Source organism: Squalius cephalus (genome assembly GCF_949319135.1).
Source record: "Squalius cephalus genome assembly, chromosome: 13".
In the NCBI taxonomy this organism is placed as follows: domain Eukaryota; kingdom Metazoa; phylum Chordata; class Actinopteri; order Cypriniformes; family Leuciscidae; genus Squalius; species Squalius cephalus.
The window spans coordinates 20,304,788-20,326,543 of NC_137134.1; the positions used below are offsets into that span (position 1 = coordinate 20,304,788).

The window sequence follows — 21,756 nt, forward strand, 5'->3', positions numbered from 1 at the left end:
ATGGAAATTAATGGAAATTTATTTCATCTAGTGGAAACGTTTGGTACCCGAAAATCTTACTGAAAGCTCATTCTTTGAGATATCAAGCTCAAATTTGGAACACAACTTGTTTAGATTTATGGCTTTGATTTTCTTACAGTTTTAGAGTAAAGCATGTTTTTGAAAATATGTATTTCATATAAAAAATGTAAATAGTTTTTGTGCATTTTTCATAACAATAAACTTACAGTTCTTTAACTTTTTTTAAGTTCACTTTTTTAAACTTTTTTTCACTTCAGCAAAAGTCTGTGCTCTAAAGCATTCAAGATTTACGAGAGTTTAAGTTGGAAATTTCATTTTCAGGTCTATACTCAAAAAGTGAATAAATGGATTATAACTACTGCATAAATATAATGTAGTACCATAAAACCCTTAAAATACAAATTATTAAATAAAAAAACATTATCAAACTAAAATATTCTAAATACATTAAATGCTATAAAATACATTTATTTCATTGAATTAAAAAAAAGTCATTTTTGACTACTTTAATTTTTTAATTTAACAAAATATTTTTTATTTGTTTAACTATGTGATAGTTTCTAGAGTTTTCTGTTAAATTTTGCTTTTGGAACATCATTCTAACCACAATAAATTGTTAGTTCATAACGCCTAATGCTCTAACATTATAATATACGCAATTTTTGTAAAGTTTGAACACGGAAGTTCATACTGTCAAAAAAATGGCACATCTTTCTCATACCTCCCCCTCAATGGAAGAATATTAACTGTACTGAAAGTTAATAATCAGTGAGTCATGTTTACGGATAGCTCTGTTATACTGATTCCCAGCTTGTCCGTGTCTATTCACAACAATGACACCACATCAAGGCGCCGTTCTGTCGTCGGGGCTACCAGTCGCTGGCTACTTTCCACAAGACATCGATTTCTATTACGAGCCATCGCGGGACTCCAAACTGATTAGGCCCGCTTAGATGGCCTGATGTTTTTTGTTTTTTTTCCCGTAAGAAACCCAAGCAGGTGTTTATTCCAGTCTGATGCGTTTTGGGAAACCAGCCAATTAGAAATGAATTCATTTAGCATCTATGGTGCGTTTAAAACCAGCCCTAAAAATATGACTTTGTTAACTGGTCCACTTTGAAACGAAATGTATCGGCCTGATTGTTTTCCATTCATGAGTGATGAACACAAAAGGGCACAGCCTGAAATAAATGCGCTCAGCTGGGAGCCACTAAACATAATAATCATTAAATAATGATCTGCCAGCGTTAAACAGATCCAGTGCAGCCACCACAGCGCTCTGGAGAACCGTAGCGCTGCACTGTTTACACTACGAATGCGGTTGAGTTACACCATGTACTGTAAAGAGGGCCTGACTGCCAGTAACTCTAGTCACTTACCAACAAAAGCATCATTTCCTGAAAGCTCCTCCCCTCCCCTCCCCCTCGCTCAGCTCCCCTCCCCTCTCAACCACCTTTAGCATTGAGGAACTAAACCACAATCAATATGAGTAAACCTCCATGCACATACCTGTCACTCCTCTTTTACTAGGAAGGGCACAGGGGTCTCTCTAGAGCCTTGAAACGTACCTGTTGTGCCGGCGAGAGAGTTGTTATTCTTTCTGCCCATCTGACTTTGGGAATGTTGCAGCTGTGAGCGTGCCGGTTCTTTCTCCAGCACATGGAAAGGATCTGTTGTTTCCAGGAGGTGAATGATAGTGACTGGACTCATGTCACTCATGCAGTTTTGGACTAAGTTTTACGCACAGCTGGGACGTCCTCCACCCAAGGTAGAGCACGTAAATATCTTCAGTATGATCCTTGTTAGCATTTTGATCACTTTTATCAGAAATATATGAGGTTGCGGGGTGAGAAAGTCAGGTTTTATTGCCTGAGGAAAGACGTTGGCTAGTGCTCTACTTTCTTCCCTCAAATTATTTCCTTGAAAAGATTAGAAAATTATTTCCTCGTCACTTTTTTTTGTCTGAAGATCTGCGATCTGTCGCTGGGCTGTAAACTATAATGACTGCCATCATTTTGTCATTTTTAATGATGGGTGTTTATCGCCTGCATTTGTTTGCAGTCATCTTGTCAGCATGACAAACAATAACAATTTATATGTTTTCCAGCCTTGCCAATATATTTATCTATATAATGCATTTTTCTCTATGTATATAATGATATTTTCTTTATTTTAATTGTATAATTCAATTTGTATAACCTAATCTTTATATATATTTAGAACATAAATATTTTTTCTTAACTAATTTAAGTATGTACTTTCTATCCTTATAATATTATGTATTTTTTGTATAAATTTTATATAGTTCATATATTTTACAAATATGTGAGAGTTTCTAGATTCTTCTTTTGCATTCAATTTTGTATTTAGAGCATCATTCTGATTACAATGATAGTAACACTACGCATGACAAACACGACTGCTGGTTTCCAGGAAGAGGTGGACGCAGGTGACTTTTTGGATTTGGCTCAAATTTGTATTAGCGCTCTTTCTTTCTTTCTTTCTTTCTTTTTCCTTCATGGAAATGTTTTACTACATGGCATCACTGATCAAGTCGACTTAAGCATGCTAAAATTGGTCTTTGCACTAGTTTTGAAATCTTGTTCCTGTTAAAAAGCATTAATTATTGCATCAATCTCAGGAAGTGGACGAACCACAGCAAAAGATTTTGAAATTTGACATGATTTTTGCACTTTTTTTTTTGCAGTGCAAACAGATCTCTCAGTTGTAGAATGAATCTTAGATGAGAATGTCCTGTATTGCATGAATTTGTACTGGAGGGCACTTCCTTTTAATTCGGTCATCATGAATTGTCTGATATCAAAGAGGTTTGGAGCTCTATTTTGGGCCTGTGGCAGGGCGACACTCGTGTTTTACGGGAACAGTGTGATGTAAAATGCTGTTAAGGCACATTGAGCCTTCGCTTCCCAAACCGACGACCTGCAGCGCTGCATGACATGAACCACATCTCCCTTTTGTACAGTCTTCTTTCTTGGACCTTTCCTCATTTTTTGTTTTTGTTTCTTTCGTTCAGTTGTTTTGTCTGTTCTTTTGCTTGTCCGTTCTTTCGTTTGTCTGTTTCGTTTGAACGTTCTTTTTTAATTCGTCTGTTTTCGCTTTCTTTAGGTTTGCATATGTTCTTTTGTTTGTTCGTTATTTTTTTTTAGGTCATCTGTTCGTTCTTACTTTTCTTGTTGGTTTGCATTGCTTGTTCGTTCTTTTGTTTGTTCGTCCAATCTTTTGGTTGTTTGTCTGCTCTTTCTTTCATTCTTTCTTCCTCTCTCCCTCTCTTTCCTTTCCTTCTTTCTTGTAGTTCATTCATTCTTTCATTCGCCATTTTATTTGTTCGTTCTTTTTTCTTTCTTTAGGCCATTTGCCCTTTCTTCTTTCCGTTTGCCTGGTATTTCTTTCCATTTTGCATGATTTCTTTCTTGCGGTCATTTGTCTTCTTTCTTTCTTTAATTTTCTCCTGTCCTTCTTTTTTTTTCTTATCTATTTCCTTGATCTTTATCTCTCTCCTAACTAAATGAAATAAATAGGACATAAAACCCATCAGGAAGTTTGATGTGATAATCTGGCAGTGACGCTTTAGGCTTGTCTGCAGTTTTCCCGTCAGTGCTTGTTGGGAAGGTTCAGTAAGTGTCATGCTGTGGTGTAACCTGACACATTGTCGTAATAATGAGGCTTTATTACAGTACGGGAGTGTCAGATGTTTCTGTGTGTTTTCTCTATCTTGTACACACCAGCTTTACTCATCTTACACAAGAGTGTGGCCACCAAGCTTGTCTTGCAGGTGCATATTTTTCCTTATTTTTCATACAGGAAACAATTGCGCAGGCTTACAGTAAATGATGCATTTCTGGTGGTCCCCACAGTCGAGCGCTGCCAGCTCATCTCTACCGGGTTTGTGTATATTTCCCCCCGGCAATGATTTTCAAAGCTCTTCTACTGTAAATCACTGGCTGACAGGTTATTGTTTGTCATTTTCATGTTATTTCCAGCTTTTGGTTGTTAAAAGTTTATGCTGACAATGCATGGTGGTGCCTGCCGAATGGAAAAAAAAGGCTTTAGGAAACTCAACCATCTTTGCCCAGCTCGCCCCAACCCAAACAGACAATTCAGCATGCTTCAAAGAAGCCATGGTTTTACAGAGCACCGCATCTAAAAACCAAACCAAACTGAAATTGTCCGTTCACAATGCTCTAAAGTGTTGAAGTGTTGCAGGATTTTTTCTTGTTGACTCCAGGTTATGGAGTTCAGGTTAGCCTGCCCTTTGGACGAAAACCGTGGTGGGATTTACAATGGATAGAAAACAAATGCAAGGATTTTCCTCAGTATAAGTGCCTCCTTTGCGACAACATTGTGTTTCTGTAAGTGCAGAAGTGAGCATGTTAAGAGACATTGGTCATGAAGTAACATCAGAATATGACATTTAGTTTTAAGTAACAACTAAATTAAATGTTTAACACACCGCAACAGAATACGGTTGTCAGTCATGTATGTGAGTCCTTAATACGGTTACATTCACACACAGTTTGGTTGTTTACAGGAGTGACACCGCATTCTATAACCAAAATCATCCTGTAAATTTCAGAAAACCCTTGCTATGTGAACGGAACCGGACTGGACAACTAGTTGCCCATCACGTCACACAACAAAAGCCTCATTTAATAGGTCACTGGCTCTTAGACCGCACTGTTTTGCATATTGCAAATGGCATCATAAGGATATGACAGTAAATGTGTTTTCCTTCATGGAAATGTTTTAGTACATGGCATCACTGATCAAGTCAACTTAAGCATGCTAAAATTTGTTGTTGATTTTTTGAACAATCGGTTAGTTGTTACAGCTCTACATAAGTATAATGAAATATCAAAGAAGCCAGAGAACAATGATGGATTTCACTGGGACAATGAAAGTGACCCTCAAACCTTAAGGGTGGAACTGTTACTGTTTATGTACATGCTGTTTTACCTCGTGATCATGTGAAAGGACTCGATTTAGTCTGGCAAACATCCATCCTCGCTCAGAAACAAAAGATGGTCTTATTCAGCTGATGTCACTGAGTTCATGTAAGGCCACTCAGTGGTGGGTGGAATGAATTCCTTCATTACATATTCTGTGTGAACGTTACATTTACCTTTGTCAAGTATTTGAAACGGTTAAATGTTTCTCATTTCTTGCTTTCCTTCTCATTTATTAGTTTCAGCATTTTAGTTTTTGCTGTTCGATTTAAGCAAACACATTTCAGTAAAATTGCCACTCCGTCATCCTGAAGCGGGGGAATCCCTGTTTGCTGGCTCAGCAGTGGAGAAAAAGGAGTGGAGAGAGGAGGTGGCCTGGCCTTCCAGGAAGTCTCGCCTTGTTCCTTGTGGTTGCCCGAGAATGTACAAAGTCAAATTCTGCTGTTGCCAGTTGCTAAGCAATATCCAAAGTCATTTCACTTTGAGAATTGCAGAAGTTTAATGTTTTTTTGTTTTTTTTGTTCTTTCATTGGGGAAAAAAAGTTCACTTCTGGGATCTTTTTGTTCCGTTTGGCAGTGCTCTGCAAACGTGTCCTCAGAAGATCAAAGGAAGCATAAAATACGTTACAACATGATTCTGATAGCAAATGACGACCCCAGCCGTTTGATCAGTTTAAATGGCCAGGTTGTGACCTCAGGTTTCAGAATCCCCCACTGATGTTTCTGGCAGCGCTTTCTGAAGTGCTGTCACTACTGAATTGAGCATTTCCTGGGTTTTCAGTGGAAGTAGAGCGGAGATGGTCTAGATCAGGTCCCTGGTGGAACGTTGCCATTCTATATATGGGCATAAATGTGTTTTTCTCCGTTGTCAAGTCATTCTGTCTTCCACAAGCATCCTTCCCATCACAATGAAATCAATGAGCAACAACATTTGAATGCGGAAAGACGACTTAGCCACTGCCTGGAGTCTGAAACACTGTTGCTTAAACAGTCAACTTATTATGATGTGAACTTTTCTAAAAGCTGGTTGACACTGTTACAGTAAATGCAACGTGTGAACTTACTAAAAGCTGGTTGACACTGTTACAGTAAATGCAACATTTGAAACATGAATTAAAAAAAAAAATTTAAATAGTAATGAATGAATAAGATCATAGATAAAAAAGAAACGATGCATGGTCGCGTTTTCCACTCTCAGTTTCATGTCACTGCTTTCAATCTATGTTTATTATCTCCATAATCAAGTATAGAGGAAGTACAATGACTTTGAATTCATGGTTTCTGACAAAACTTCTGAAAGAGCATGCAATCAAGCTCAGATGTTCTCACAAAACTGCCATGACCCAACTAACATCACAAACAACATGCACACTTTCATATTGCACCAAAGTCACGTTTCCCAGCATCTCTGAAATGCCCCATGCACATTATCAGCGATTTTATGCACGAGTGCAAAAAGAATACAGGTATCTAAAGTTAAAACCAATATTGTGAAGAAAAAGCATTGTGATGTACTGTAAGACTGCATCAGCTCAATCCTGAATTTGAACGTATTTTAGATTATAAACAGCTTATTTTGGTGTCTACTTCAGTCTGACTCTCTTTTCTTCTTAACTTTTAGAAATTGTTCCCATTAATGAAATGGATCAAATACCACGGCTCCTGGCCACCCTCCAGTTCCTAGTTGTTTACCATTCGCTGGTTTTCCTCGAACAGTGAAGGGTTCTTGGAAAATCTTGGCTGTATGAGGAGCGTCTCAGGCCCCTTCAGATCCCTCACACATTCCACTAGCTTGCAACACCAGTTTTACTACAAAAGCCTCTGATTAGCTGAGTGCATTGTCCTTTAAACCAAATCCAGATTATAATGCTGTAGTGTCGCCTGCGACATACCATCTCTGCACTTCATCTGCTTAATAACACTGTGTTAATTAGATTGTGGGTTCAGTGGTTTAAGGTATATTTACTGTGAATACATTTCACAGCCATCTTTAACCCTGATCTGAATTATATGGTTCTTTATGGCGAAACCGGATAATTTAAACTCCATAATTTGTTTTGAATGTTCCGCAATCTCCACCACATTCAGACCTAGCATTAACGTGTGTTTCAAAGACAGATATTTTATGAAGTCATTCCTAAGGTGTGTTCACATTTACCGTTGCTCGGCCAGATTTTGTTGGCGAAATCCAGTCATTCCAATAGGAACATCAGGACGAAAAAATTCACAGATTTCGCTCAAGTTGGTTGTGCTTCATACATCTCTATGCATTTACTCTATGACTTTTTTTGCGTGCAAAATTTCCCGCGCCCTTAGTTTTCATGAAATCTTTTCCATTACTTTGGACCATGTTGGCAATTATACTGATTGGTAAATTGTTCTTGTTTTCTTTTCTATCAGGACCTCTCTTGTCTAGATGATCTACCAATCTTCTCCCCTACGACCGACTCCTTATCCGTATACACCAATACTGACATCCTCAGGACTGATGTGACATCCAATGTACCCACGATATGGGACATCAAAACACCAGCATCAGTCCAGGAGGTAAGGCTAATTCCTGACCGCAAATACACACGCAAATGCTGATGTTAAACTTAACTGATGGTTTACCAGTGTTTTTTGGCATTTGTGTTGAATTACTATTATTAGCATAGTAGCAGAAACCACACCTGTGAGTGACACACCCACGAACCGAACATTTGTTCCCACTCTTATAGTAAAGCATGTGATCTTTCTGTTGACTTTAACTTTTTTTTCTTTCTTTCTTTTGTTTCTCTTGTTCCTCGTCAGGTGAATTCTAACAGGTTTCAAGGTTCAAAGTCTTTTGATGACATCGCTGCTATCATTAATACACCACCCATAGGAAGTTATCAGGCAAGTCTCAATCAACAGTTCAGTCAAACAGCGCTTTATGTCTTTGTTTCTCTTTCTGTTTTTCCTTATCTATTTTAATCTTATCACGCGTTTACACAGAGACCCCCAACACAGGTAGAAGAGGAAGAGGAAGTCGAGGTGGAGGAGGCTGAAGAGCTGGGTCATGTTGACACCTATGCAGACTACAGGCCCTCTAAATGTGAGCGTTGTTTTGTTTGTTTTTGCACACATTTCTTGGCTATTAATCACTAGAAGATTCATAATGTTTTTGCTCTCTGTTTTGCTGCCTCAGCCAAGATAGGAAAATCCCACCCAGACCGAGTGGTCGAAACCAACACTTTATCTAGTGTACCTCCTCCAGATATCACCTACACCCTGTCCATCCCAGAGGCCACCATAAATGGCGGCCTGCTCTCTGCTTTGCAGCTGGAGGCCATTATCTATGCCTGCCAGGTACCCCCGAACAAACTTTGCCTTTCATTTCCCACAACATGGAACATTTTTTAAAACAACATGCACAACAACAAATTGAAAGAATATAACGGACTGAACTCTTCCTATGTGAACTCTCACATAGAGACCAAAATATCTAATGTCTAATTTCATTAATTATTTTGAGGCTATTTACAAACAATTTAAAATTGTTTAGATCCTGCACTATTTGTTTTTGTTTTATTTAATTTAATTTATGGTTTTATTTTGAGACTATTTACAAAAAATGTTCAATTGTTTAGATCCTGCACTTTGTTTTGTTTTATTTAATTTCATTTATTGTTTTATTTTGAGACTATTTACAACAACAAAAAAATTAACTGGTCAAATCCCAATTTCCCAACCTTATTTGTCATTCAAAATTTTTATGACCAAAATGATTTACTATGAACCCCCTGAGACTATAATTAATGCGAAATATAATGCATTTAATAATCATCAAATGTTAATAATTTGGAATGAATTCAATTAAAGTTTGATTGTTTTCATACATTCAGGTGAATGTTCTTTTTAATCTTTTAATTTTATACTATGTTTTAAAAGTTCTACAGTATCATTCAGTTCAGCATTGGCTTTTCTGTTTCTCACAAAACCCTCCATCATAAAATCAGCTTCAGACTCTTTGTCTGCAAATATTTTTTACTTTCTCATCATACTTGGTACAAACAGGCCATTAATATAGTCTTCTTTATAACACTACAGCAACATGAAGTGATTCTGCAGAACAACCAGCGGGCCGGCTTCCTCATCGGGGACGGCGCCGGAGTGGGCAAAGGCCGCACAGTGGCTGGCATCATTTTAGAAAACTACTCAAAGGGAAGAAAGAAATCACTATGGTAAGCCATCTGCAGCATCATCAAGCCCTGTAAAACCCACACCATTGACTCTCCCACATCAAACACAGACTCTGGATCAGTTGCCTCATCCTTCTCATCTCTCCTCCAGGTTCAGCGTCTCCAATGACCTGAAATATGACGCAGAGAGAGATCTCCAAGACATCAATGCACCCAATATACAAGTGCATGCCTTGAATAAGGTCACTATTACTGCGTGGCTCAATATGGCAGCCCTGTTGATGGAGATTACGTTTCCAGTGTAGCTCATTCTCACAGACTTTCCCCATAGCTCTGCTCGATGTGTCTAACTGTAACTGTTTTCCGTGCAGATAAAGTATGGAGACACCGCTACCTCAGAAGGGGTCCTGTTTGCGACCTACTCAGCACTGATTGGGGAGAGTCAGGCAGGCGGCCAACACCGAACGCGTCTAAAGCAGATCCTAGACTGGTGTGAGCCGGGTTTTGATGGAGTTGTATCCTTTACCCTCTATAGAGTTATGTTCATAACATAGATTTTGTGTGCAAGGATTTTATCACTTTTTGTTGCCCTTACCCCTTGCAAAATAAAAGCATTTTTATTATTTATATAATAACAATAATATTATAAATTTTCACTCTAAAATATTATACTTATTAAAATATAAATATTAATTAAAAAAAAATCTGGAATATATATAAAATTGAAAAAATAAATAAATAAAAAAAATATACATATTACATATTAATATATTGTACAATATTTTTTATACTATTATATTATTTTCTAAAAAAAAAATTTCTTACCAGAATTAGGATATCATTCTATCAATATCATTCAATTTAATTCAGTAATTTTTTCTTTGTATATAACTTTTTGCAGTAATATTGTTTTAAGTCAGCAGTAGTGGTGTATTTTACATTTAAAATATATTTATAACAAATATATATAATTTTTAGGTTTATTTATAGTATAATATTTTGTTAAACCATTTTTATTTCTTACTCACATACATTTTGTCTAATTGTTTTATTTTCTTATAACTTCAGAAGTTATCTGTGGACTTCTGTGAGGGTCTGTTTTCACCCCCAGTTTTTTGTTTTTTTAAACAATCCTCTGTAAAAAATGAAGGTGAACATAAAGTTGGCTTTACCCTTGACCACAAGCGACCCATAGATTATATTTGATGAATGCCACAAAGCCAAAAATGCTACATCCACAAAGATGGGCAAGGCCGTGCTGGATCTGCAGAACAAGTTGCCGTTGGCCAGAGTGGTGTACGCCAGTGCCACAGGTGAGTCTCTGCACTGCAGAACACTTGCAGTACCCATATTATGCCAGAGGTTTAAAGTGAAGGACTCTTGTGTTTCTCAGGTGCCTCAGAGCCAAAGAACATGATCTACATGAGCCGTCTGGGAATCTGGGGAGAGGGAACCCCCTTTAGAACCTTTGATGACTTCCTCCACACCGTTGAGAAGAGGTTTGTATAGGACCACAAACTTGTTGCTGGCAAATATGAAAACTAATATTTTTTTATATGAAATCTGAACGTACTTTTCATTTATAGGGGCGTGGGGGCAATGGAGATCGTTGCAATGGATATGAAGGTCAGCGGGATGTACATTGCACGCCAACTCAGCTTCTCAGGAGTTTCATTCCACATAGAAGAGATCAGCTTGGATGATGATTTCAAACTTGTGTACAACAAAGCTGCTAAACTTGTGAGTTCCATGGAAATTTTTTTATTAATTTTTTTAAGGATTCTTTGGTGAATAGAAAGTTTAAATGAATAGCATTTATTTGAAATAGAAATCTTTTGTAACATTGTCTTAACACTCACTTTTTATCCATTTAATTCATCCTTGCTAAATAAAAGTATTAATTTCTTCTTTTTTTTTAAAACAACTAAACAATCTCCACTGAAAAAGTTGATGTCTATAGAAATAGTACGCCCAAAAAAATTATCCTGGCTTCACTTTTCCATACAATGAAAGTGAATAGGGACTAGGGCTGTTAAAGTAGAACTCCGGTCAATTTTAACATTGAGCTCATTTTTTTGTAAATTTGGAGTGCTGTCAATACAGAGAACAACGACAAAAATCGGTGTTGCCTACACCGTGTTATCCTCTTTTTAAAATTTGCACCCTGTTGACTTCAATGGGGCAAGTTTTAAACCTGCTTTTAGCCTCTTAACATCCTTGATGTGTCATTACAAGTGCACAGGTCATGTGAGTGATTCCTTTAGAGTGAACACGGGTGAATCTGACTGCAGTAGATGTGAAAGATATGAATAAAAATGATGTTATTTCAGCCAGCGCACATACCTGTATTTACATCCTGTTTTCGGCTGAAGTCCACAGTAGTCGATTGTCAAGTTCACGCGCATAGGTTTAGTTACCTATGATCACGCGCGTGAACTCGACAATCGACTACTTTGGACTTCAGCCGAAAACAGGATGTAAATACAGGTATGTGCGCTGGCTGAAATTTTATCATTTTTATTCATATCTTTCACATCTACTGCAGTCAGATTCACCGCGTGTTGACTCTGAAGGAATCACTCACATGGCTGGGCACTTGTAATGACACATCAAGGATGTTAAGAGGCTAAAAGCAGGTTTAAAACTTGCCCCATTGAAGTCAACAGGGTGCAAATTTTAAAAAGAGTTCTCTGTACTGACAGCACTCCAAATTTACAAAAAAATGAGCTCAATGTTAAAATTGACCGGAGTTCTCCTTTAAGCCCCAAAACAACAACATTTTACCATAAAGCTATCATAAAAGTTAGTAGATATATTCCAAACCTTCTGAAGCCATACAAAACCATTATTAAACTGAAAATGTATCCATTACTGATAATCTGATAAATGACCAAGCTACAGCAGAGGGAAAGATTTTCAATAACAATCGCTAAATTTCAGACTGTTCATCACACAAAACTATTGAATGGCTTCAGAAGACATTGAATACAGCGCAATTGTAATATGAACCACTTTTACCATGCAAGTGTTTTTTTAAATATTGGAGTTTGATACCTCCAGTCCCCATTCACTTGGCCAGGATATATGGGTGAGTGAGAGTAGGGCTGTCAAAATTGCTCAAAAATGACGTTCGAATATTCCCTCTAAAAAACACACGAATATTCGAACATCTGGTTGCGCATTTTGTCAATGACGCGCATTACGTCAATAACAGGACAAATTAATACAAAGAGACATAACTACCTGCATAGGTAGTTTATTTAAGTTTAAACATATTTGACAATGTATTACCTACACAAAAATAAGAAAATCAACTAGTGGCCAAGACCGCAGACCTCACTCTCGCTCGCTCGCTCGCACTCTTTCTCTCTCTCGCCCTCACCCATGCTGCGTTCACACCAAACGCGAAGAGAGCGTCTGGCGCGAATGATTTCAATGTTAAGTCAATGTAAAGACGCGTTTACGCGCGTCTGGAGGTCTTGAATGAGGCGTTACGCTCTGCGGTTCATAACGGTTTAAATGAACAACAAATATAAGCAAATGTTGAGTGCTGATCAAGAGTTTTGTGCAAGCAATTTAAGTTCGCGACTCTTGTCCCAAATATAGCAGGCTTCATTCAGTGATTGAAACAAATATTATTAACATTAATTGAAGTTTTACAGTATATAGAAACGACATTGAATGCTCCGAGCGAGCTGTGCTGTGGTAAACATGGAACTTTTCCTTGACATGAAACGGCAAATAATCAAACCAGTGGAAGCCTGCAGTGCATGAAACTGCTGTATCTAACCTACCTTATTCATGCAATATCTATTCAGTCAGTACAGTAGCCTACACTTTAGTAATGTTTCTGTTTAACGTTAAATAAAATGACCTGTCCCTGACCCCTCAGGCAGCGCGCCCACACACAAAGCAGACAGCCACGTCTCTGTTACCGCGGGCATGTTTTTCCACATTCGAATATTAATTTTCACCTTTGATATTCTGTTTTTTAAAACTATTCGAATATATATTCGAATTTAGAATATTCGTTGACCGCTCTAAGTGAGAGTAAATGCTGACCAAATTGTCATTTTTGAGTGAACCCTTATCTTTAAATGTAGTACAGCAAATCAAGTACCTGAACTGGTTTGTAAAATGGGAAATTATGCTGTGTACGCATATCTGACACAATCTCCTCTGCAGTGGGCGGAAGCTTTGGCTGTGTTCATGCAGGCTGCTGACGAGCTCTGCATGAGCTCCAGGAAGTCCCTGTGGGGTCAGTTTTGGTCATCCCACCAGCGTTTCTTTAAATACCTCTGCATTGCCGCCAAGGTGCGCTGCCTGGTGGAACTGGCCAAAAAGGAGTTAAAAGCAGGAAAGGTCAGTCACATTAGAGAGCCTGAACTCTTCCTAATGAAACATTATTTGTTGCAATAGGCATTTTACACTCTTTCTTTCTTCTCTCTAGTGTGTTGTGATTGGTCTGCAGTCAACAGGTGAGGCTCGAACCAGAGAAGTCCTTGATGAAAACGACGGACGCTTAGACAGATTTGTGTCTGCTGCTGAGTAAGTGAATTTTGGGGATCATTGAAACCTTTCTTAAATATACAGCCACCTTATGACTACTTCTTTCCAGAGTAGTGCTCTTGCAGTTTCAGAATGATAGAAAGGTTTCTCAATATTTGTTTTACTGTGGTCATCTCACAGTCCATGTATCATTCTGAAACCTATGTGTAAGTGTTATTTGATAAGAACCACTTCCTTAAGCCAATCCCAATTACACAAAAACTCTTTTTCTGCCTTAACACAATAACGTGTTTGTGGTTTCTCAGGGGTGTGTTTCAGTCTCTAGTCCTCAAACACTTTCCATCAGAGAAGCAGAGGAGAGAAAAAGGAACGGTGAACAAGAGGAAACGTGAGTTGTGTCGCACACTAGTAAAGTTGTCCATACGTTACCCCGTCTTTGCTTTCTGCCTCATGGTTTGATTGAACGTTCTCCTGCAGGTAAGCCACGGGGCCGACAGCCAAAGCAACCCCGACACGGCACTGATGTAGTTGGAGTTATCAACATCAGCGATGACAGCAGCACTGAGTCTGACGTCTTGGACAGTGACTCCAACTCCTCACCTGACTCGGTCCAAGACAACAGTGATGATGTCATTTTTGTCGATCAAACTAGCTATCAAATGGGTATGTTGAATGGGTATTTTACTGTGCAACTTATATTATCTCCATTTATCCTGATGATTTTTTTTTTCGATCCTGAAGTCGCTTACAGCACCTTTAATGTAAGTGTATGCTATTGTTTTTTTGCTCTATTTCTTCCTTAGCACGCTTAGAGGAAATGAAAAAAGGGCTTCTCAACAAGATCGCTGAGCTGGGAAAAGAACTACCACTCAACACACTGGATGAGCTCATCGATAAGTTTGGAGGTCCAGAAAAAGTATCAGAGGTTATTATTTATGTATTTGTTCTAGTGGTCCAAGGATTGTTATACCTCAAAAACAAGGTTGTGTTAAAGCGCTAAACATGCTTTGTGTATGCGCCCAGATGACGGGACGTAAAGGCCGAGTGGTGCGTCGGTCTGACGGCACTGTCCAATACGAGTCCCGCGCTGAGCAGGGCCACACCATCGACCAAATCAACATCAAAGAGAAAGATCGCTTCATGAATGGAGAGAAGGTGAGAGCAAGTCTCAACAAGGAAATCTGCTACTTTAGACTCTGATTTCGTTTGTGCATTCAGTAAAATGTTTTGCCTTACTCCATTCAGGTGGTAGCCATAATATCAGAAGCGGCCAGTTCAGGGATCTCACTTCAGGCTGACAGAAGGGTGAAGAACCAGCGTCGAAGGGTTCACATGACCCTGGAGCTGCCTTGGAGTGCGGACAGGGCCATCCAGCAGTTTGGTGAGTAGCAGTAACTCATGTCTACCAACCTCTGACCTTGTCATCAAAACTCTCTTCCCATAAAGAGTGCAACCGTACCACAACCTCTAACTGACAACCCTTTGTGTTCTTCAGGTCGCACTCATCGTTCCAACCAGGTCACAGCTCCAGAGTATGTCTTCCTTATCTCTGAACTGGCGGGCGAGCGACGATTTGCGTCCATTGTGGCAAAGAGGCTGGAAAGCCTGGTGCGTCCCTGACATGCAAACTCCTATTCTTTTCTGACTGCAAATAATGGTTCATACACACTGTGTTTAACATGTGGTGAATTATGGGCCATTCATGTCTTATGGTTATAATGGAGTGATAATGTAATGAGAGATATTCCAACTAGGGATGTGACCAAAGCCCAAATTCAAATTCGGAAAGGCATGGAAAATGAGTAACACATTCTACGGAGCCCCAAAAGGGACATGGTTAGGCTTGCTGGAGTAGTTGGTTACATTACAGTACATTAGATTTCACTTGTCACGTGAAGATAGTAAGGAGAGATGACTGCTACTCCTTATATACAGAGTACGTGTGATTGCAAATTCGTGAATTTGCGTGAATTTAAAAGCGATTTCAATACCCCACATATTGATTGCAGCTCCCTGATACCCGCAAATTATATACAAAAATAATTACCCGTATTTTACATATTTTTTTTCCCATCATTATGTCTATAGGGGCTCTGTAGAATGCGTCATTTCTTTTCCTAACATAGTAATCGGCTTTGGGCACATCCCTAGTTCCGACTTTAAAAAAAAAAAACTTTTTGTTCCACTTCCATTCCGTACTGGTCACATACTCTTACAGATCATACACATACATCTCTCCTCTGGTGCTGACATTTCTAATCTGTGTTTGCTTTTCACAGGGAGCTCTGACTCATGGTGACAGGAGGGCCACAGAGTCTAGAGACCTGAGCAAATACAACTTTGAAAATAAAGTGAGTAACTGTTTCAAATAGGACAGTAACACTGTTAAGAAAATACTCAAATAAGTCACGTACTAACCTGTGGTCTATTTTGGCTTTTCTTCACAGTATGGCACCAAAGCTCTAGATAAGATTACCAAAACCATCCTTGGTCAGATCGAAAGCAAGGTACCCCCTCCAAAGGACTATCCTGGTGGCGACGCCAAGTTCTTTAGTGGTAAATGGGCTCTCTTTTTGCATTGCTCTCTTAAGATGTGGATCAGCTAGAACATTGATCTCACCAAAGCCACCAATGCCTCCTTATCTTAGACATGAAGCACGGTATGGTGGACGTAGGCATGCTCTGCAGTCAGTCGCGGTTGGGCATCAACACTGAAAAAGGTGAGGTTTCCACAAGAGTCATATCATACATTTCATCATAGGCACACATCCACGTATTTGCCCTGACCATGTGACTCCTCTCCGTTTCAGACTGCAATATCACCAAGTTCCTCAACCGGATACTGGGCCTGGAGGTACACAAACAGAACTCCCTCTTCCAGTATTTCACTGACAATTTTGACTACTTGATCGAAAAGGACAAGAAAGATGGCGAATATGATATGGGAATACTGGGTAAGCAGCACTTCTTCTGGTGGGGTGGTACTTTAAGTTGCATTGATCTGCTTAGGTGACAACCAAGTATCTGCTTTCTCTCAGATCTGGCTCCAGGCAATGATCAGATCTATGAGGAGACACATGAGAAGTTTCTGACTGCGGGAAATCCTCAAGATGGTCAAGTTATCCTGTATAAGGTCCGTCTTTTTAAGAAGTGTGCATGAAAGTTGAAGACACACCAAGTTGAACTGATTCTTTAATGATGAGGTTATTACAAACCAGCTCTTTAACGGCTGAGAGCTCAGAAAACATGCCTAAGGCACAGGAGTTTCATGCGTGACACACGCTATCTCGTTCACCAAGAGCAACGTTTATTTTTGACGGCTTAAGCAATGGGAACTAGTTTCCCAGCCGTTAAGTACTTCCTTGAGCGAGAATAAACCATACTCTGTGAACTTTCTGTTTTGCATAGATTTTGGATCCAAGCATAAGAACATGTTGGACACCTGTCCAACCATTTGGACAAGTTTGACAAACATTATCTCTGACAGAAATGTTTGTTTTGTTGTGCAGATAAGTGTAGATAGAGGGATGCCTTGGTTGGAGGCTCTTCAGAAGGTCCAAAATCTCAGCAACCCGGATGAAGGTTTCTACTTATCCCATAAAGTGAGTATTTGGGCATAGAGGCAAAAAAAAAACTCTTCTTTCCAAATTTGCATATAGTTTCCTTTTAGTAACACAGGAAAGATTGTTGCTTAGAAGAACCTTCCTGTTCAAGGGTGAAGGAGGGTTCATGTGTAATTAGAGTTCTTCCTTAGTTGTCTGATGTTGAACATGTTGGTGCCTGTCTCTTTTGCAGTTAAGAGGTAACTACCCATGCGTGCTGCTAGCTGTGCAGGGCCGGGAGGACAACATGATCATCTATAAACCAAACATTGGCAAGCAGGCCCAAATGGAAAGCCTTGATAAACTTAAGCAAAAATACCGCAAGGTGTGTTCAACCTCTTCACCATACATGAAATAATCTCTAAATAAAATTATTGGAAAAAGAGACCTTCCTGAACGTGACACCTGTAGAGCTGCTGTGAAAAACCTCTCTGCTGCCATCTAGTGAGCATTATGGGTTTACGACACTGTCTGAGTGATGTTTTCTACCCTTGCTTCAGGTCACACCAGAGGAGGCACAGGATAGCTGGGAAAACCAGTTCACTTTCTCCTTCAGGAAATGTAGCCATGCTAACTGGTGAGAAAAGAGACTGTCCCAGCTTCTGACTTGGTACTAGCCAAACTGAGCTCAGAGAATCTAATGTGTATGCATGTTTTATGCAGGAACGGGAGATGCAAGAAGATAGATGAGGGTCAGGAGTGTATAATGGGCACTCGGTTGCGTCAGTACCACATGTTGTGCGGTGCTCTACTCCGTGTGTGGAAGCGTGTGTCTGATGTGGTCGCTGATATCACCAGCACCAGCATTCTACAAATTGTTCGCCTCAAGACCAAAGACAGCAACAAACAAGTTGGTGAGTTAACCTGTTGACTCTTCTTGAGGATTTCCTAACTAGCAGATTGTGATGCTCTGGACTGATAATAAAAAAGTTGTAGGTTCTGACCCTGCTAGGACACCATTCCAGTCGTTCTAGGGAAGTCGGCATCTTGTAATCATTGTTCTTTCTTTCACCTAGGTATAAAAATCCCAGAGACCTGCGTGCCAAAGGTGCGTCAGGAGTTGCTGAGGATGGATGCCGAGGTGAAGCAGCGACGCCAAGAGAAGGAGCAGCAAGCGCAAGAGCAGCGTCAGGCTGAGGAACAGCAGAGACTGATGGTGCAGCGTCAGCGTCAAGAGTTCTTGTCAAATTTCTTCGCCCCGTCTTTGCAAGCTCCCAGCTTACCCAACCCTAACATCTACACCCCGTTTCCTTCCCTAAAAAACCCCTTGGAGGAAATCCTGGACCTGACAGTTAACAATACCTCTCCCTCCTCCCAAGTTAGCACTCAAACTGTGCTGAGTGTAGACAACCTCACTGGGCCACCCGAACCTTCAGTGGATGACTTTAACATTGAAGCATTTATTCAGGAGCAGCAGCAGCAGCAACAACCACAGCAGGAGAGCCAGTCCACACAGGAAAGCAGTACAGCACGGGACACTGACCTGTATGACATGATACTGTCCTTGGACTCATTTATGACAACCCCTAGCCAAAATGACCCTGCCTCTTCCACCTCAGATGCACCTTTGCCGGTACCCATGGTCTTGCCAAGTTCCTTCTCTTCTTCAATGTCCCAATTCACTCCAGCGCCGCTCACACCATCCTCATCTTCTTCCTCTTTGTCGCAAGTCTCTCTCCCCCCTACAGACCAGCAAATGCTCCCGTTACCGAACAGCCACTGCAACTCTGAAGCCATTTTAAATGTACGGGAAGTTTTGAACAGCATGCTGCAAAGTGGAACAGAATCACGCTACTCCGTCATTCAGTACCAACAACCTGAGTGAGACGCTGCTTGTGGTAGTCTCCAGTAAACGCACACACTCAGGGCTGTAGTCTGACCACTGTCGGCGCCATGCTCCACCTCTGGCCTCGGACCCACAAGCATGAGATTCTGCTTCACAAGATGGGGGAAGTTCGGTGTTTGCTCTGTTCTCGAGTCAAGGATGATCCCCGCACAGTTTGTCTTGAAACTGCATGCCAGAACTTCATGATGGTCATCCCAGTTTCAACATCCTGAATTTTATACCCTGGGACTTTAAAGAGAATTGATTTACCAAAAATTGTTCAAGCTCAAGTCGGAAAATGACTTAAGGTTTGTATAAGTTATATCGTACCACATCGGACAGGATATTTTGCTTAAGTTCCTTAAGATTTTGCTCATGCGGGAATAAAAAGATATTTAAGGCACCCTTTTGGTTCATCACTGGATGAACCCTTTGGAGAACCTCAGATGTTCTTTTGAGTCCTCAAAAATCTTCAATATATATTTGAAATGCCTCAAAGATGTTCTTTTATAAAGGGGGCAACTGTCTTCACAGTTACTGTTTGTGTGTTCCTCATGGAGCATTCTTGACTCCTCATTTAAGAGTGTGCCTAGTGGTTCTTCAAAGGGTTCTGCCAATGTTCCGGCGTGAGGAACCGGTGCCACAGGTATCTTTTTTTTCCCTCTTGTATCATTTTTGTGGCCAAAGATTCCGTGTGGGCCCAGCTGAAGTACAAACCTCACATATGCAAGACGTACCACAAAGTTTGCTTCGGCAAGGAGCTTAAGCTTTGTTTTGCATTGGACAATCATCAGCTTTACATTTCCATGATGAACTTCTGTTAGACAAAACACTTTTCCTGAGGAGCAAGAGAACAGGCTACTGTCGAAACGTGCCTTTGGAACATACAGTGGAATGTAGACGTAAACACATACTCCTGTGCTGTCACTGTGCAGATGTTTGTCATGTATTTATTGCCTTTATTTATCAGGCCTTGAAACAGTGTGCTAGTAGGAGAGCGTGACTACCTACAGATCACTCACCTGTGCAGCTGTCTCTCTGTTGTTCTAAAATAGAACAGTCTGTCCTGCTGTCCCCCGTCTCGCAATGTAACGGTAACAATCTATTCGCTGACTGATTGGTTGATCCCAAAAGGGCTTTAGTCACACTTAATCCCTGTAATAGTACAATCTTTTCACTGTGACCTTAAGATATATACGATCCAGTGTGGAAACAAAAAGATCCGATGTAAAACGCATCCAGGGTACAGTCAAGAAAGGGCAATACAACTTTTATCTAGCTGAATCTAAGCCCTTTATTTAATAAGTTAATTAATTAAAAAAAAAAAGTTATGTTTTAAATCTTTGTTACGTCTAGAAGAATTACTTGATTATTTGTATTTAATTTTAAAGGGACATGTTTTATATTATTGTTTTTATTTTATGTTTTAATGATACTATGATATTTGTAATTGTGCAGACAGAAGACAATCTGGCAGGCAAACAAAATGACAGACGATTTAAAGCAAAATTGAGTTTTGTTAAAGTTTTGCTCTGTTCTTTACTGCTGCACTGGATGATTGAATATATTTCAGTTTATCTTCATTCTTTATACAAATTATACATTCTTAAATATTTTCACTGCAAAATTGAACTGAAACCCAAATATTAACTTCAAAGTTCTACGGTGTTAAAACCATTCCCTATCTCAGAATGAAATTCATGAACAATTAGTTAAAGATGTTTTATATATATATATATATATATAACATTTCCAAATGTCTAATGTCTGCGTAAAGTTAAGATTATTGTATGTAAAATCCTGTCCGTGATCAAATATTATTTATTTATCCTTTACTGCTTATTCTCTGCACAAATTTCTTATTTTATTCTTTTCATTAAGGGAAATTCTTTCAGCCACATTTGCACTTGAAACTTTTTGTGTGAAATTGTTACACATTCAGCGTGTAATTCAAATTCAAGCATTTGATTAATTGTTCCATAATATTTAGTGCATCTAATAACCTTACAAGTGATCCACATAGTCTGTTTTCTCAGTGCCTCCCCAAAAACAGCCAATGAGAAAGATGAACACGGGACTTAAGTTTCTGTTATGCATTCTAATAAACAACAAAAGCACTATACAGTAGAGCCCTGCGCGGGACTGGTTTCATCATCCCGCTCCCGCCCGCGCCCGCCGAATTTCTGACCATTACCGCCCGCTCCCGCAATGTATGTGTTTCACTCCCGCCCGCTCCCGCAATATGTATGTCCACTCCCGCCCGCACCCGCAAAACTCTGAGAATTTATTCCCGCACAATAATAGAGATGCATTGATTTTGTGTCTTCTCCCGTCCCGCAGGAAAAAACACATATTTGTATTGCTATTATTAAAGAGATTCATGGGGTTGTTTGTTTCGTTTCCCTGCCCGGCATAGCCTACTGGACACATACACACATGATAATGGAGGAAATCGAGTGTGCTGTTTTTGGATGGTTTTGTTTTCGTTTTTGCTGTTTTTTATTCAGGATACTCTGTCTTGCGCGTGCAATGATGACGCTGTGAATAGTGATGCTTCTCTCTGAACAATCAGCAGTCTGCCGTGTTTTCACGTCACATTTTAGTATCGGCTAAGCTCGCTCAGAACCCCGCCGGAGGGGGTACGAAAAAAAAATACCTGGAAGCAGATACAG

General features: G+C 39.6%; 1 protein-coding gene across 3 annotated transcripts in view; it reads left to right on the forward strand.

The window, feature by feature from the left end:
- Positions 1–20,007, forward strand: part of sbno2b (strawberry notch homolog 2b) — a 60,466-nt gene extending 40,459 nt beyond the window's left edge. For 2 of the 3 annotated variants that reach the window (XM_079890397.1, XM_079890396.1), the window contains exons 5-32: positions 7,386–7,532; positions 7,779–7,862; positions 7,962–8,061; positions 8,155–8,315; positions 9,057–9,190; positions 9,300–9,390; positions 9,520–9,663; positions 10,344–10,461; positions 10,542–10,647; positions 10,735–10,888; positions 13,334–13,510; positions 13,599–13,696; positions 13,963–14,045; positions 14,135–14,320; positions 14,461–14,582; positions 14,681–14,812; positions 14,903–15,038; positions 15,153–15,265; positions 15,937–16,008; positions 16,105–16,213; positions 16,306–16,377; positions 16,468–16,611; positions 16,696–16,790; positions 17,167–17,259; positions 17,453–17,584; positions 17,760–17,836; positions 17,923–18,113; positions 18,276–20,007. In XM_079890397.1, coding sequence (XP_079746523.1) covers positions 7,386–7,532; positions 7,779–7,862; positions 7,962–8,061; positions 8,155–8,315; positions 9,057–9,190; positions 9,300–9,390; positions 9,520–9,663; positions 10,344–10,461; positions 10,542–10,647; positions 10,735–10,888; positions 13,334–13,510; positions 13,599–13,696; positions 13,963–14,045; positions 14,135–14,320; positions 14,461–14,582; positions 14,681–14,812; positions 14,903–15,038; positions 15,153–15,265; positions 15,937–16,008; positions 16,105–16,213; positions 16,306–16,377; positions 16,468–16,611; positions 16,696–16,790; positions 17,167–17,259; positions 17,453–17,584; positions 17,760–17,836; positions 17,923–18,113; positions 18,276–19,084 — 4,080 coding nt within the window. In that variant the 3' untranslated portion in view covers positions 19,085–20,007. Of the gene's footprint in view, positions 1–1,484; positions 1,790–7,385; positions 7,533–7,778; positions 7,863–7,961; positions 8,062–8,154; positions 8,316–9,056; positions 9,191–9,299; positions 9,391–9,519; positions 9,664–10,343; positions 10,462–10,541; positions 10,648–10,734; positions 10,889–13,333; positions 13,511–13,598; positions 13,697–13,962; positions 14,046–14,134; positions 14,321–14,460; positions 14,583–14,680; positions 14,813–14,902; positions 15,039–15,152; positions 15,266–15,936; positions 16,009–16,104; positions 16,214–16,305; positions 16,378–16,467; positions 16,612–16,695; positions 16,791–17,166; positions 17,260–17,452; positions 17,585–17,759; positions 17,837–17,922; positions 18,114–18,275 lie in introns of those variants that run through there. The other variant, XM_079890398.1, reaches the window with a different exon arrangement.
- Positions 20,008–21,756: the final 1,749 nt, after the last annotated feature.